The 16,962-nt window shown below is 46.6% G+C and overlaps 4 protein-coding genes across 4 annotated transcripts; all 4 read right to left on the bottom strand.

The window, feature by feature from the left end:
* Nucleotides 1-177: 177 nt before the first annotated feature.
* On the bottom strand, nucleotides 178-5,249 carry LOC120681607 (RNA-binding protein L-like). The gene is made up of 7 exons (XM_039963170.1): nucleotides 4,804-5,249; nucleotides 3,812-4,271; nucleotides 1,438-1,487; nucleotides 1,226-1,356; nucleotides 1,028-1,124; nucleotides 737-940; nucleotides 178-541 (listed from the first exon to the last, which is right to left on the bottom strand). Exons 1-7 carry the CDS (start codon nucleotides 5,137-5,139, stop codon nucleotides 539-541), a joined length of 1,281 nt encoding a protein of 426 aa, XP_039819104.1. The 5' UTR covers nucleotides 5,140-5,249; the 3' UTR covers nucleotides 178-538.
* An 877-nt stretch (nucleotides 5,250-6,126) lies between these two features.
* On the bottom strand, nucleotides 6,127-7,920 carry LOC120681609 (BTB/POZ and MATH domain-containing protein 2-like). The gene has a single exon (XM_039963171.1). It carries the CDS (start codon nucleotides 7,570-7,572, stop codon nucleotides 6,391-6,393), a length of 1,182 nt encoding a protein of 393 aa, XP_039819105.1. The 5' UTR covers nucleotides 7,573-7,920; the 3' UTR covers nucleotides 6,127-6,390.
* Nucleotides 7,921-8,888: 968 nt separating this feature from the next.
* On the bottom strand, nucleotides 8,889-10,428 carry LOC120683334. Its single transcript, XM_039965407.1, has 2 exons — nucleotides 9,715-10,428; nucleotides 8,889-9,492 (listed from the first exon to the last, which is right to left on the bottom strand). The coding sequence occupies exons 1-2, from the start codon at nucleotides 10,396-10,398 to the stop codon at nucleotides 9,190-9,192; spliced, it is 987 nt and encodes a 328-aa protein (XP_039821341.1). The 5' UTR covers nucleotides 10,399-10,428; the 3' UTR covers nucleotides 8,889-9,189.
* Nucleotides 10,429-14,205: 3,777 nt separating this feature from the next.
* LOC120681339 (BTB/POZ and MATH domain-containing protein 2-like) lies at nucleotides 14,206-15,968 on the bottom strand. Its single transcript, XM_039962839.1, has 2 exons — nucleotides 15,869-15,968; nucleotides 14,206-14,966 (listed from the first exon to the last, which is right to left on the bottom strand). Exons 1-2 carry the CDS (start codon nucleotides 15,966-15,968, stop codon nucleotides 14,206-14,208), a joined length of 861 nt encoding a protein of 286 aa, XP_039818773.1.
* Nucleotides 15,969-16,962: the final 994 nt, after the last annotated feature.

Here is a 16,962-nt window from a genome sequence, read left to right as displayed (position 1 = left end):
CTCCAGTCATGGTTGCAAAACATTGAACTGCTTGTATTTAACCAATATGTTACAAAACAAACATTGCCGAGCCACAATTGCTCTCGACACATTCTGTCCTGATACCGTGCATGCCCATGTGCGCAATCAGAGAACAAAACACAACTGTCCCGTAGTGACACAGCGAATCCAACACAATAATAAAGTAACCAGAAAGATGCAACGGGAAGCAAACGGTACAGTGTACATGTATAGCGTAACTGCAGATAGAAATACACAATAATACGATACCACTAGATAGAGAACATTGAGAGAAGCTAAGAAAGCATGTCTGAGCATAGCAATCACAGTAGAGCACCACTTGTTCATAGCCATAACACAATGAATAATAACAATAATATAAAATAGATGAAACCATGCCATGAGGCACAGGCAATCAAAATCAGGAGCCTTCCGAAACCATCTCTCTATCGACAAGAGCTAGAATGCAATATACCAGCGCCTCGAAATAACTTTAGAACATCTCACAACCCAATGATTTGCCTGAGCAAAACAGGCTTCACTGTAAGAAAGAAAACAAAACCGTGTCAGATTAGTAAATAAGGTTATGGACACTCCGTAATGCCAATAGATACAGGCACGTTGTATCCTTGTAGTCTTGTAGACCATGCCAATGTCAAAGATGGCACACATTTGTTATCAGAGAGAACTTTTTTCACCATTAAATTCACAACAGTTAATTAGTTGAGAGCTTCACCTGCTGTTGCTGTGGCTGCTGTGCAGCTGGTTGCTGTTGGTAATTGGGATAACCAGCATAAGCACCATAACCATACATGTTAGGATCCTGAGGTTGGGCATAACCACCGCCATAAGCCTCATAACCTTGTCCATAGCCACCATAGTAACCACCACCACCAGCAGAAGCAGCAGCTCCACCCCATTGGTTGGAATCCTGCTGAGGCTGAGAATTTTCACGTAAGTGTTAGCACTTCAGCTACAGTTAAAACATGCTAAGAAAGAACATTGCTATGCAATATGTGACATGAACCTGCTTGTTGGACAGGCTTCGACCCCATGAAAGCCGAACATTCTGCCCCCCAATTAAGGTCCCTTGCAGCATCAGCAACGCTTGCTCGGCAGAAGGTCTGAAAATGTGGTGTCAGAGTAACTAGGACGAAAATGCTCGACATAAACATTTCAAAGGAACAGCTGAATAAGAAACAACCAACTGAATAAGAAGAGTCACCTGGTAGCGAACTGAACAAAACCACATCTTTTCCCAACAGGGATCTTAACATGGACCACTTCTCCGTAAGGAGCAAAAACTTGTTTCAGGACATCTTCAGTAACGTTGGGATCAAGGCCACCAACGAATATCTAAAGACAAAGACAGACAAAAGTCAACAAAAAACTGAAAGATGAATGACTGCTTTGCAGGAAAAAGAATTAAGAACGCACAGTGGTATTGTTAGGATCATTCTCAGACTGAGCTCCTTGAGAATTTGGTACTGTACATGAAAGCAAAAAAAAAGTGAAGGAAACACACTGTAAGATTATGAATATCAAAAGCTAAAAATGAAAGCTATCATGCAAACGTTTGTTGGGCAATAAAGTTGTTGGGTTAACACATATTAGACAGTGAGAACATATATACATGTATTTCATATCATACAAAGAAGGATAGAAGGCATCACAGAGTGCAATAGAGTAACAAAATTAGCCCAAGAACAAGAGCACATAGTTATGAAGAATCGCAGTAGAAATAACCTGACAGGTGCAACATTTAACAGACTAAACAACATACTCATGCAGCTAAAGATTGCCAGTGAAGAAATAATAAATCATATGAAAATGAAAGCAGCCTAAGACCAAAAACAAAGTGCTATTTTGAGTGATAAAATAGACAGTTACTCCCCCCATTCCAAATTATAGGAGGTTTTGGTATTTCTAGGCGCATAGTATTTATTATGTATCTAGACAGTGTATATCTAGATGCATGGTAAAAACTATGCACATAGAAATGCCAAAACGACCTATAATTTGGAATGGAGGGAGTAAAATCTCAGCTCCAAGCATTGATTTAGCACAGTAAGAAAGGCAGGAACAGAACATGCATGTGCTCATATGTATATTGATATCAATCCAAGTTCAAGGAAACCAATAAATAAAAAGTCAAGTACAACATAACTGAAAACGAATGAAAGACAACCAAAATTTTAACAACCCTCCCCGCTCCCCCCCCCCCAAAAAAAAAAAACAAAGCGCGCACGAAACTATCTTGTAGGGAAAGAAACAAAGAGACAGCTAGTATTTCAAGCTCTACAAGTCCAAAATGGGAAAATAGATTTAATCCTGCCCTCGCTGAAGATGCAATAACAAGCTACAATACTAACTTACATGTGTACCCTCTGTTACACGGACACGGCAAAAAGGCCACGTATCACGTGTCCGAGACGTCTCGGACACGGATACGGCGCGGACACGGCGTCGAGACGTGTCTATGGAGTATCGAAAAAAAATGGTAAATACATTGATACGTCGGCTGGACACGTCTCGGCCTGTTTTGGGGATACGGCCCAGCCCACGAAGCACCTGAGCCCCATATCCCACCTCGTGTGACCTAGCACTCTCTACCCCCCACGCTCCCTCGCGCAGCGGCACGCACGTCCGCTCCCTCGACCAGGCGGCCAGACGTCCCTCCCGCACGAGCGCCGCCGCCCGCCGGCGACCGGAAAGGAGGACTGCTGGCTGCAATCTCCCATTCGCCGGTGAGTTTCCTCTGCTCCTCTGTTTCCCTCTCTGATTCCTCCCCCGATCTAGAGACCTCAATCTGTTCTTGCCTTCTTCTGTAGATGGCTACATTGAGCCATGCTAGTGCTAGTGCTGCTGCTGGAGGTTCTAATGCTAGCGCAAGTGCCAGTGGCAGTGTAGGATCTGCATCCACGATTGACATAAAGGCTCCATCATGGGCTTATGTTACCATTCATGAGAATGAAGCACCTTGTGGAGGATGTAGAAGCATAAGCCATGAAGCATCGAACTGCAAGCCTGCAAGCTGTCCTTAATAAATTATATTAGTTTCCTAGATTTGTCTATGTTTGTTATGTATTGACTACTATTTGGTATTTGCCTATGTATGACTAGTATTGAACTTTAATTTATTATTATTGTGAACTTTGATATGCATTGTTCTTTATTTATTTATTAAAAAAATTCTGAAACGTATCCACGTATCGGGGTTTTTTGGGGAAGTGCCGTTTCGCCGTATCCGTATCGGCCTCGATACTGATACACGTATCAGTGTCCGTGTAACATAGTGTGTACCTATCAAGAATGGGCATATGAAAAGAAAATGTGCAGTAAATGAATACATAGATGAAAATGGAATAAAAATAGCAACAGAATAAATGGACAAAGCACCAGAAACTGAAGGAAACCAACTTTGAATTTAGGACATAAATGATTTACACTGACCTAAATGAGGCCACGCATTATTAATGCATTAAACATGAAATGCATCACAGCTCAGGTCAGTTCCAAGGCTCCTATTCATAGAGCCTGTTGGCATCCTGCTTCCAGATAACATGAGTTCCATAAGTCTACTATCGTTCTAGTGAATTAAATTATCCAAATTCACACTGGGAATGCTGTACTAGGGAATGCCTTTTTTGAAGAGAAGTGGTCGAAACCTAGGCCTAGCTTCCATTTGAACACAACTAATAAAACAACCAAAAAAGACAAACATGAACAGAACAAGGTACCCTCAAGGGCATTGACAGCAACGTGTAGAAGCTAACAACTATCAAAGGGGCATGAGGCTAGCCATGCCTACCTCTTTCTTGAACTCCTGTTGTTTTCCTACTTGCTGCAGGACCAATACGCATAGGCCTGGATGAACAAGGCATTCCATTCATTTCCGTCATTGCACGAGCTTGCTCAGTAGGATCACCAAATTTCACAAACCCATAACCCTTCGAACGCATTGTCAATTTATCAGTCACAACTTTTGCACCCTTCACCGAAGGGTAATGAACCCTGAATGTCTCTTGTAATAAGTAATCTGTAACATCTGCTGCCAAATCCCCAACGAAAATAGTATAGTCAGGGGTATCATCACGCTTTTCACCAGCACTGGCCCAGTTCAGCCGGAATGTCAACTCAACATTGGGCATCATTTGCCCATTGTATGTTTGAAGAACTCGCTCTGCAGCTGCATGGCTTGTAAATTCAACAAAGCCATAACCCTGGAGCTGCCCTGAATTCTTGTCACGGATGAGCTTTACAGATTGAACCTGCAAATTAATGTAAACGAAATGTAAGTAAAGCATCAGGAAATCATAAATGCATGGAGAAATATGCTACCATGCAGTTTATCTGAGCAGTAAAACTATAAGGGTCAACTAGTACACTATAGTTGACGCATATAGTTATGCACAGCAATCTACATGGCTGTTAAACATTACTATGGCCCATGTGCGAAAGAAAAATGGGCGAAAACAAAACTATAGAAAGCAATGGTTTAGGTTATTTCACCAGATGCAATTCTCGCTAGATAATGGTAACAAACTCACGGAAAAAATTAAAGTTACTTGTACCCTGGAGCTTAATTATTTCAAGAGAATCAAGAAAATCTACCAAGTAACTCGTACCCTGGAGCTTCAGTCGTTAGCAGTAATACGAAATTCACAACAAAATCAACATAAATCATAAGATTTACAGCGGGACCTATTAGCAACAGCAAAGTGCCATATCCTAAATTCCGACAAGAGCACAGCCCTCAGAAATCACGCGCAAGCACAACCAGCATCAGATCGGACCGCATACCTCCCCGGTTGTGGCGAAGCATCCGTAGATGTAGTTCTCGTCCATCCAGTACTGCAGGTCCCCGATCCAGAGCGTCCTGACCTCGTCCGCCGCCGCGGGTGCCGCCGGCGCCGGTGCGGGAGGCGCGGCGTAGTACGGCTGAGGGGGCGGCGCCTGCCCGTAGTGCGCCTGCGGCGGCTGCTGGCCCCACATCGCCGGCGTCTGCTGCGGTGGCGACGCGCCGTACTGCTGCGCCATCGGCGGCGGGATCCCACCCCAGTGCTGCGGCTGCCCGCCCGCGCGTGGTGGTGGCGCCATACCCGGCTGCTGCTGCGGCGGCGGGGGCTGCTGCATCATGGCGACTTGGCGAGAGGCCCTAACCCTAGCCGAGACGAGACGAGACGAGCCGAGCGCGAGAAAGAGAGAGGAGGAACAGCGGACGAGGAGGAGACGGGGGATGAAGGGGAGAAGTGGAGAACTCGTCAGGGTTGAGATTGTGATTTTGTCTGTACGCGGAGACTTTACGTGGGCCGTGGGCCGTGGGCCGTGCAGTGGTGTTGGTCTAGTTTTGTGTCATACAGCTGGAATTGATTGAGCCTGCACGATGCTGGGGTGATTATATTATCGGATTACTAGTCTAAAAAACTTGCTTTGGATTGAGCCGGGACGATGCTTCAGTGATTATATTATCCGATATAGTATTTGCGTTGCCAAAAAAAAATATTTAGCTGCATACTCATGAAAAATGTTTCAGTGCAGGTCGGGCATGTTCATGAACCAAGGCGCAAAAGGATATTTCCGACAGCATCATCAAATTTTTAACAGATGCAAATATCTTGCTCATGTAGTGAGATTGTGAACATAGCCAGGTCGGTCGACGTCAGTTGGGTCTGGACGTCTGGTTGAGATATCATAGCAGATATCATAGCATGTCAAGAAAAACAGAGTCATCTGTACTCTGGTCGGTATCATAACAAGGTTTTCAAGTCGTAGACCACATAAACTATCGGAATCAATTCTTTAATCTTTATTCATTATGCTCTGAAGAACTCGTTTTGCTTGCTGCAGAGTGCATGTACAGATCCACAGAGGTCCATTTAGTGCATCGAAGTAACGCCTTAAAAATAGAACCCGAAGATATATGCATAAATTATAGACATCAGATGGGGACTGCAGACTGGTTCAGGACAAATGCAACATAAATCATGATGCATCCCACGGAATACAGAAATGCAGAACACCAAATCTGATGCCGACAGAAAGATTGTGGACACTGATATGTGATAAAAGGGGGGCATTACATATCAGAATTTGACGAGGACAGGGGCAAATATGATTCGAGACTTAAGCATGAATGGGCAGCAAACCAAATTCTGAAGTTCAGAATTTCGTTCAGTACTGATCATTAGACATTCAGAGTTCAGACAACAAGATATATCCTATGAAAATGCACAAACCTACAGAAATTTTACATTTAAAGAGCTAGAGTCAATTTATCATGGATTCAGGTTACTGTTCTTACATGATTGCGAAGTCTTACTCCCAACTCCCAAGATATCACAGTAAAGCACAAGACTTCTGATAACCAAGCGCAACTAAAATTCAGTATCACTCACAGGTCACCGGTGCTGATTCACTCCAAATGCTTGACATCTTGTCCAAAATCTCCTTCAAAACCAAAGGGCAGCTTGCAACAAGATGATTGAATCCGTCGGTTTCCATGATTGGGCCAAGCATGTTGGGCGAGGCCATGAACCCAATGCAGGCTCGTCGCAGCTGTGAGCAGTTGTGCTGCTCTGATAAGGCTAGTGTCGTCGCCACCGTTTCCACATCAATGGCTTCGCTGAGCTTACTCTCACACATCAACCTTAGCCTCTCTACTCCATACCGGTCAGCGGCAACTAGCAAGTGCTGCATCGCGGCGTTCCGACCATCGTTGCAGCTGTCTGGCAGACGATCCGTGTAGATGAAGTGGAGGAGTGCCTCGAAGATTGATGGCTCCATGTCATCGATCCTGATGCAGCTTGTAGCTTTCTCCTTCATCGGACCAAAGAGCTCGGCTCTAAACACCGGAGACCGGTAAGCCAGAACACACCTATGGGCACGGAACGATTGGCCATCCACAGTGAATGTCACGTCTGCCCCTTCACCATCTTTCAGCATCTCTCCGAAATCCTGGTGCAGGTTCGGCGGCGGGACGACAACCGAGTTCAGTTCGTCCTCCACCGTGCGGGAGTCGATCACGACAGTCAGCACGCACCTGATCGTCAGGCTGTCCTTGTGGAGGTACGGCGAGCCCGTCAGCAGCTTGGATTTCTCGATGAACTTGATGAAGCCCCAGTTGTCGCTGGCCGGAGAGAAGGTGTGCTTCATGTAGGGGTTGGTCGCCTGCTGGGACATCCTCCCGTCCGTCTCGAGCAGGTTGAGGGTGAACCGGGCCCTGACGCCGGCCGCCGGCTGCCGGCTGAAGCAGTACAGGAAGGCGGACACGTGGCCGAGGCAGCCCGCCGTGGCGCCGTCCGGGTAGAACCGGACGGCCCAGTCGCGGCCGCCGGCGGCGAAGGTGCTGGAGCTGACGTACCTGCCGACGCCCATGCCGTCGAGCAGCGAGTAGTCGGTCACCTTGAAGTCGTGCACCGCGGTGACGGACTTGGTCAGGCTCGTCGACGACGTCCTCGGCAGGCAAAAGACATCCGGGAAAGCCGAGCCGCCGCCGTGATGAGCTGTGTCGAGGAGGGACGACGACGCGATCGGCGGCTGCGGAGGCCCCGCGACCGATCTGGCATCCATGACGCCGAACAAAACGCCGCGCGAGGCGCGATGTGCTATCCGATCGCCCTCGACGGCAGCGGGCGGCGGGGAATCGGACCTTCGGGGGGATCGGCGGCGACGGCGCGCAAAGCGGCTAGCGCGCCGTTGATGAAAACCCTAGCTGACGATGGAATCGAACGTCGTCGGGAATTTTGGGGGAGAGATGGAGGGGAACAGATCCACAGCACGCAGGGGCAGCCTGGTCTTGGAATACCATCGGGGGATTGGGAGAGCAACGAATCCCCCGGGGTCGAGGCGCCGTTCGTTTAAAAACCCCGCCCGATGGCTGCGGCGGTGCGGCCAGCAGCTGCCGGAGGGTGTCAGGGAGGGGACTGCGGGTGGGGGAGGAAGTTCGCGGAAGAAAACCCTCTGCGCACGGAGAAAACCCCCAGCCCCCGCCGCCCCGCGCCTGCGGGTCGGGTCGGGTCGGGTCAGGTGGGGGAGCGTGCCGTGGGCCCGCTGCGGCTCTGCCCGTGCTAAAAAATTTCGTAACCCGACGACAGTGGCCCAGCTCTGCAAGAGCCGCGGAGGCCCAATGCAAAGGACCGGTCGGTAGCCGGCTGCGACAGATCAAGCCCAGAGCCCAGGAGAGTCTGAGAATTACTAGCTAGTTGCCCGGCAAAGGGCAGCTCCTCCACCTCCGTGGCTCCGTTGCACATGGCGCGGGTGGCACTTGGGCATGAGCCATGAGCAACAGAGAGCTATGTATATGTTCAAACAAGAAAGCAAAGCTAAAAAATAATAGTAAACACTTCAAAACCTTCACACGTGTTCCACGCGGGAGGAGTTCCAAAATTCAGCGATTGCAGCCAACAATTCCCATATGGTAACAAGATCTCGACTACAAAAGCTATGTAAACTCTGCGCTAGACTGAACAAGGGCAGCTGATGCGATCGTCTAAAATCCCCTTTGTAACCAAAGGGCAGCTTGCGCTGAGATGCTTGAATCTCTCTGTGTCCATGAGACCATGACGGTGCCAAGCACACCTCGGCAGTCTATAAATCTTAGGCAAACGTCTCTGAGCTGCACGCATTGGTGCTGCTCGGCTAAAGCTAGTACGATACTGAGAGGCTATAATCAGGAAAGAAGGTTAACAAAAGAAACACTGTACAAAAAAAACACCATCACCCATAACAACCGCTGCGCTGGTTGGAGACATCAACAATAGCTCGTTTAAATAACATCTGAATCAAGTACTAGGAAAATATAGCCACCAAGTCTTTAAGATGTGAGAATAGCATCAGTAGCAAGGTACTCATATGACAGTGATGCCAAGGTGGCTGGTTGGAGATCGTTTAAATAACATCTGGATCGAGTTCTAGGAAAATATATATCAACTCTACAAGTCTTAAGTGTGAGAAGAACATCAGTAGCAAGGTACTCATATGACAATGACACCAGGGTGATATGCTAGGTCACACACAAAAGATAGCACTTTTACAACTTAAATACTACTAGTACAAGCTAACAAAGCTGAATATTTCTGAAACAAACCAAAATGTTCATCACTTGTACTAAAATTATTATCATGCCAGGCAGTCTTAACTCGTTACCACACCAACCACACATGACAATACTGCTACACCAACCTGTGGTCATTCGTCTTCGTCATCGGCGACCTCTCGCTGCACCTCAGCATACCCGCGGATGATGGACTGGCGGCGCAAGTACTCACGGAACTCACAATCAACCTCATATAATGCGATTTTTCTATCAAACATGCTATTGATGATGGGATTCGGGGTAGCGTAGGTCAAAGGCATGGCATGGGGCCGATCCTTCAAAAAAATATCAATGTACGTCTTGTCCAACCTCGTAGTCACCATCTTAGTCTTCCTATTCCCGCCGGCTGATCCGCTGCCCTCCGTCTCCGCCTCCTTCGAATTGCTGCCCTCCATCTGTTAGTTAATAACTTGGATTTCATTAAGAAAAACAAACTAAATAAATGGAAAATAAAAATTGATAGAATTCCCTTTTATCGATGCATGGCCTAGTAAATAGTTCAAACTATTTTATCAATGAGTGTTCTATGTCATTAGCTATTTCCGCTAAAAGCATTTCAGAGACTAATAGAAAGAGTACCCAAAGGAAAGCTACTGTGAATGAAAATTTAAAAAAACCTCGCTCGATCTCATAGCCTTAATCTTTGATCCGCTGCCCTCCTTATCCTCGCTCTTAGCCTTCTTCTTCTTCAATTCGCTGCTAGATCTCTTGCCCTCCTTATCCTCGGTCTTCGCCTTCTTTTTCTTCTTCTTCTTCTTCAATCCGCTGCTAGATCTCTTGCCCTCCTCCCTAGATCGCTTCGTCGTCTTCACCGATCTGGCGTTCGCCACCATCGCCTCGTCCTCCGTCGCAATCTTCTTGGATTCCTTCCCGCCCTGAGACGGAAGGACAGCCATCAACTCGCTGCCCTCCTCCCTCGAGCTCTTCTTCTTCTCCTTCGATCCGGCCGCCTTGTCCTCCTCATCGGGCCCGGGCTTCTCTGACAGCCTACGAGAGCAAGACGGGCACATATCTAACAGCGAACGGGAGCAAGCCGGGCACCTCTTTGTCTCCATCATAATCATCCTCCTCCTCCGCAGAACCTGCCACTGCTTCTTCGTCGCCTCAGCCGGCTCCTTCTCCTGCAAGGGCCCGTGCAGCAGGACCGCCTTCATCAAGTCCCGCATCTTCTCGGCTTCCCTCAGCACCTCCACAACCTCCTCGTTAGGATCGGGAATGGCGGTAGGCTCCTTCCTGATCACAAAACCGGAGCACGTGGAACACATGACCAACTCCACGGGGAACCCCAGCCTCTTCCCCATCGCCCTCCTCTCACCTCCGCTTTCTCTCACCTCCGTCGCGCTCCAAACCATCGTCCGTCGGTCAGGTCTTCTTCTAGATGTGGAAGGCGAGGTTGCGGCGGCGTCGGCTGCCTTAGGTTATACCGAGGGGGAGCCTCCTAGGAGGACTCCTAGGCCTGTGCGACTATAATTAGTAAAGACCCGATATATATATATATATATATATATATATATATATATATATATATATATATATAATGACCGGAGAGATATGTGCTGCATTGTAATTAAAATATTATTGGGTCTTTTGGATCCTCTTGGAGGAATTGAAATATACTTAATAAACTAGACCATTCGGCTTAAAATTTGACATCCCACCGTTAGTTGTGTGATTTCCGATCGGTCAAAAAACCGCGCCTCCTATGTGCCCTGATTGGGATGGGCCTGCCGTTCACTGGCCTAAATAAGGCCGTAGGCCCCCTCTCATGTACCGCAATATATATAAAGTCAAGAGGAGCATGCGAGGCACGTGGTCCAAAGTTCGTCGTTCCACAGTGCCCCATACAAACCCTAGCTCTACCCGGTCTAGATTGGTGCTGAAGCGAGGGGATTCGCCCGCAGAGCCATCGTTGTTGACTCCACCGACACTGCAACCTCTTCCCCAGCGGACTATGCCGCCGCCTTGTCACCATCTCAATGTCGACGCCATGACAGGTGGAAGCAGCTACAAGCAGGGGAAAGCTACATAGTAAGTAGTGGATGCCAATGCACCCACAAAAATAAGCAAAACTAATATTATATTTAATTTTTCACCATATATGCACCATCCACAGCTCAACTCTATGCACCCACAAAGCCCCCTTTGATTTGCTCTAGCTAGCTTCGCCACTGGCTACAAGGTAGGTATCCCCCCTCTATATTAAAAAATTCATCCGCTTGACCTACTCCTAGAAGATCCAAGAGAAACTATCACCCACCATTTTTCAAAATTTAGATATATATAAGCTTGTACTAAATTTATAGGATGGGAGATGTAAATTGATTCTATACACCACCAAACTATGTTTTTATTTCGTACGCTCTTTATTATCTCACCACTCTTTAGTACAAATATAGCATATAAGCTCTTATATAATCATATCAGTTTAATAGATTTGTATCTGTAGAAAAGTAGGATGCGTATAATGTAGTCGATTGTATTGTAATGAGCCTCTTGGGCGGTATATATAGGAGTACAAGGCTTGGAGGGCAAGGCACCTCCCCTAGAGATAAGGCAGGCTATCATGGGATTACATCAATCCTAAACTACATATCTGGAGTTGTCTAATATACTCTAACATCCCCCCCAGTCGTAGCGGTAGCAACACGAACGGTCAGACTTGAGAACAATGGAGATGTATCTCCTCCTGCAGTCGGAACGCCGGTGCGAAAGCTTTGACTGGAGACTCATGCAGATGATAGCCCTTTAGTGCCGTAGTAGCCGAAGTCGAGGTGGACGTGGTCGAAGCCGTGGAGGGGGCGCGGGTCGAAGCGTCGTCGAGGTGCTCGAGTACGCAAACTCAGCAGTTTCTTGCCGAAGACAGCAGCAGGACGGGGCGGCGGATGACGAAGGTAGACGGCGCGGTTTGCGACTTAGGTCACGCTCAGGACAGGGGTGACGACGGCGCAAGTTGCAGCAAGTGTCGCGCTCAGATCAGGGGTGGCGACGACGTCTTCCTTCAAGAACATCGGCGGCGATGTCCGCGCGAGAACGGCTGGAGGCGCGGAGGCGAATCGAGCGCCTGCTTGACGAAGACCTGGCGGCGAGTGGCGCCACCGCCTGAAAAGGCGACGACACCGGTAGGGTGGCTTGATCACGAACGTCGTCGCTGCAGCCTGGAAGGCGCAGCAACAACCTCGTCCTTCGGGAGAAAAAAGCTAAAAAATCGCACATATCTGGAGTTGCCTAATATACTCTAACAGTATCTAAATTATTATGAGAATGAAATTTAATTCCATGGTTTCAAAGGGACCTACGATTTTGTGCATCGAGGACTGCTTCTTTACGTTGAGAATTATCACAAGCAGAATTTTAGTTCGGAAATAATTGTATGCCTGAACTAGGACTCCTAAACCTACTGCAAACTGTCGTGAGAACTGACTCGTAGCCATATAAGTAACCTGTCAGCCAATCAGAAAAGATCGGGTCAGATCCCAATTATCCGAAAGATCGCTCAAGTATGGCACGCTAAATATATCGATTTTGGGCATGATAATGGGCCTTTTTTTATTCTTATTAAATTTTGCCACATCTTTGTAAGAAAATCAACATAACTCCCTCAATTATGCCCAAAATTTGTATAATCCATTAAACTATTTATTCATTTGATTTCTCAAAGCAAAAAAACAAAAACAAAAACAAACTACCCCCTTCAAATATGACCAAAGTCAAGATAACAACCTAGCTATCTTTGGTTCATTTCGCCCACTAAACTATATCATTTGATTCAATTTACCCTCTAATATAATTTATCTTTTTATTTAATTTCACAAACAAGTGGAATCTTAATTTAAGATTTTGCATACGTAATGGGAATCACAAAATATCAAAAAGATATTATGAATTTTCCACCAATAGTTTTCTTATAATTTGTATCGTAATTAATTTATTGCTAAATGTCACCCTATTAAAATATTGATAAAAAAAGTCTTGATATATTTTTTTTCTAAAATATGTTATGATGCTCGCTATTATTCCGCAAAAATTAAACTTAAGATTCCGTGTTTTAGGAGACAATCTATTGACGTCAAAATTTTGCAAATATAATTTGGTAAGGAAAATTGGAGCGGATGAAGAATCCTAGGAAGACCGATGCCCGTTCAGATCAGGATGGTAGAAAATTTGGTCTAATGTCGAGGATTGGTCAAAGACAGCCCAGCGACTCACAGCTCGGACGAGAAGATGATGTTATCAGAATATCTTGCCGCCATGACGCACCTGTGAGCCCGGAACAACTGGCCGCCCCCACTGAAGGTCACATCCGCGCTTTCCCCGAGCTTGAGCATGCTCGCGAGCCGCGAGGCAGCAGGTTCGACTCCGGGACGGCAATAGCGCTCACTGCATCTTCGATGCTGGAAGGTTTTATGACGGTCAGGGCACACCTGATCGTGAAGCGGTTGTTGTTGTTGCTGCTGCGCAGCACCGGCTGCAGGCTGGATTTCTCGATGAAGTTGTTCCAGCCAACGCCGGAACTCGCCAAGTCGGCGAAGGTATATACTGGCCGTACGTTTTGCTGCTTCGCCACACCTGACCATCTTTGCCCAGGACACTCAGCTCAGAGGCTGACCCTAACACTGTCACCCGAGAACTCAGGTAGGCCGAGACATGAGCTATTGGAGTGCATGAACGAGTTAAACTCACGTAGTCACGCGAAACAAGAGGGTGGACTTGGTAAAATGAAAATTATCCGCACCAAACTATAAGAAGATCAACAATCAAGACTAGTGAACTTTATCATGTTTTTCCAGTGCCATCTGTCACACGTTATTCTTGAATACGAATTCTGCCATGCAACAGGCAGAGTGATATATACACTGGTCATATAATAAGAGAAATCTGATAAGAGGTACTGTAGAACTGAAACTCATTAGTCTAGTTAGCTTACTCATGCATGACTAAGACTTTATCACGTTTTTCAGGTGCCATCAGGCAGACAGGCGTGGCACACATTATTCTTGAATAGGAAGGAGTTCAGCCATGCAAATAGGCCACACACTGATACAGTGCTCATGTAAGAGAAATCTGATAAGAGCAACAACTAAAGCGTACTCATTGCTCTTGCATCATCGTCATCGGAGATGCTGCATACTGGTCCTCCTCTTCCTGAATGTGGCAATCTTCTCTGAAATCGCCTCGAGGATCAAAGGGCAGCTTTCTTTGAGATGTCTGAACCCATCCGTTTCCATGATAGCACTAAGCACGTCCCTTGAGGCAATAAATCTGAGACAGGCATCTTTGAGTCGTTCACAGTTGTGCTGCTCCCCCAAAGCTAGGGTGGTGGCAACCGTTTGCACATCAATGCCCTGGCATAGCTTGGCTTCGCACAACGCCCTCAGCCTGTCAAGTCCGTACCTGTCCGCAGCAATTAGCAAGTGCTGCATTGTCGTATTTTCGTTAGAGTCGCAGCAATCTGGCAGGGAATCGGCGTATATGAAGTGAAGAAGCCCTTCAAATATGGTAGGATCCATGTCGTTGATCTTAACAGGATGTGCAGAATTATTCTTATTCAGTGGGCCAAAGAGCTCCGCATCGAAGACAGGTGATCTTGCAGACAGTACGCACCTGTGGGCATGGAACAGGTGGCCATCTACGTCGAATGTGACGTCGACGCCCTTGCCATCCTTCAACATGTGCTCAAGATCTCGGTGCAAGTTTGCCGGTGGGGCACTGATGATTGTGTTCACATCTTCAGTTCGGGACTTGAAGACAGTTAGAACACACCTGATGGTGAGGGAGTCATCGTTGAGGAACAGGAAGTGCAGGCCCGGTCCTGAGTTTTTGGTGGCCCGGGGCGTAACTAAAAAGAGAGGCCCCCTAACAATACTATGAACTAATAATAATAATAACAGTAGTAGTCAAAAACACTTTAAAGTGTTCATAGCAACATTTATATCATACAATTTATACATATTAGCTTAAAATTTCTTTTAGCATTTCTCAATGCGAAATCATCGATGATGGCATTAGTGTTGATCTACCAATAATTTATTCTCAATGCATAAAGTGGCCAAACCATTTAACCTTTTTTGAGATATTACAGACCTGAAATAATTCTTCAATAGTTTTAACTTTGATGGGTGTCTTCTAGATGACATGAGGGCTCTGAAATTTTCAAAAAGATAATTATCAAACGTAGATATAGAGGGTAGATGCTAACAGATGAATTCTGACTTCAAAGACGAAGGATCAATGAAGGGGCTAGTATCAGTCTATCAGATGATTTACGAGTTACGGACAGTGAGATTGGAATCCAATCAGGGTGAGTGAATGAACAACGACAATGAGAATTCAAGGAATCGATGAGTCGGCTAGCGTGATACGCAATTGCCAATTAGACAAGCATGACTACGTGATTAGCTTGTAGGCCTTCTAGCGTTGCTTCTTACTTGTCGTGTGCACCTAGCCCATTTACAAGTATACTATATATGTATGCGTGTTACCTTGGGAGGCCCCTACGTTTTGGGGGCCCGGGGCGGCTGCACAGCTCGACCCCCCACAGGGCCAGGCCTGAGGAAGTGTCGCAACTTGTATTTCTCAATGAAACAAGGAAGACCCCAACTCCATTCTCGATCTTCCGTACCGAAGGTATGTATCAGTGGCCTGTCTCGTCTCCCAGTATCGGAAGCTTCGACACTCTACCATCTCTGTCCACCATACTTAGGCTGAACTTCGCCCTCACGCGCGTCGCTTCTCCTCCGCCAATAAAGCATAAGAACACCGAGACAAAGGCACCTTCGTGCTCCTTCTTGTTCCCGTCTGGGAAGAACATGATGTTCCAGTCGTAGCCGCCGACGGTGAAGGTGCTCGAGCTCACGAACTCGCTGATGCCCATGCCGTCGAGCAACGAGAAATCGGTCACTTCAAAGTTGTGCGTGGCGGTGAAGGTCTCCGTCAGGCACCTCGACGACGTCGTCTCGTGTAAGCCCTGGCCATGGCTTGCAGCAGAGGTCGTGTCGTCACTACCGGAAACGGCATATATGCCGAGTGCTCGGTTCTTTGCCGAGTGCCAAACCACGGGCACTCGGCAAACAAACTCTTTGCCGAGTGCCGAGCCCCAAGCACTCGGCAAAGATTCCGCACACGGTACATTCCATTTTTGCCGAGTTCCAGCACTCGACAAAAGTCCAACACTCGGCATACAATACCTTTGCCCAGTTCCAAGGGGCAGGCACTCGGCAACATTTGTGCACGTGGCCGCCGCGTGCGCCAGCCGTCAAACCGGCTGACGGCCGTTATTGTTTGCCGAGTGCCGGTCGTCAGGCACTCAGCCAACCCGAATCTTCACCGAGTGTTTTTTGCAGGCACTCGGCAAAATTTGTTTTGCCGAGTGCATTTCTCTGGCACTCGGCAAATATTTAAATTTTTTTCATTGTAGACCTCAAAATTTTTTGTACCCAATACATACAACATGTGGTACTCCATGTTCAAATTTGGTGTATTTTTTAATGTATTTTATATATTTTATGAATTAATTGTATTTTCATCAATTTTTTGAATCAAATCAAATTTGAACTGCAAGTGATTCAAATATATGAAAAAAATGAGTAGAAAATTTATATTCATACTATTCAACCGACATTGAGGACTTATTTATGAAATCAAAAGAAAATTCAAACATGTTGTTAAGGAAACACGACCTCGATCGCGTGCCCGAGCGGATTTTAAGTTCTATAAAAAGCAAACGAAGTCCGAAAATCATGAAATTTGACAAGATGTCAAGATATCCTATGTGGAGGCTATGGTAAAAAATTGACAACATTTCGCACAAGTTGTCACGTACGTTGCTCACAACCTGGAACATTTCTGAAGAAGTTTCAAAATTGTTG

Source organism: Panicum virgatum, chromosome 7N, assembly GCF_016808335.1.
Source record: "Panicum virgatum strain AP13 chromosome 7N, P.virgatum_v5, whole genome shotgun sequence".
Classification (NCBI taxonomy): domain Eukaryota; kingdom Viridiplantae; phylum Streptophyta; class Magnoliopsida; order Poales; family Poaceae; genus Panicum; species Panicum virgatum.
This window is presented reverse-complemented; position numbering and strand designations above follow the sequence as displayed.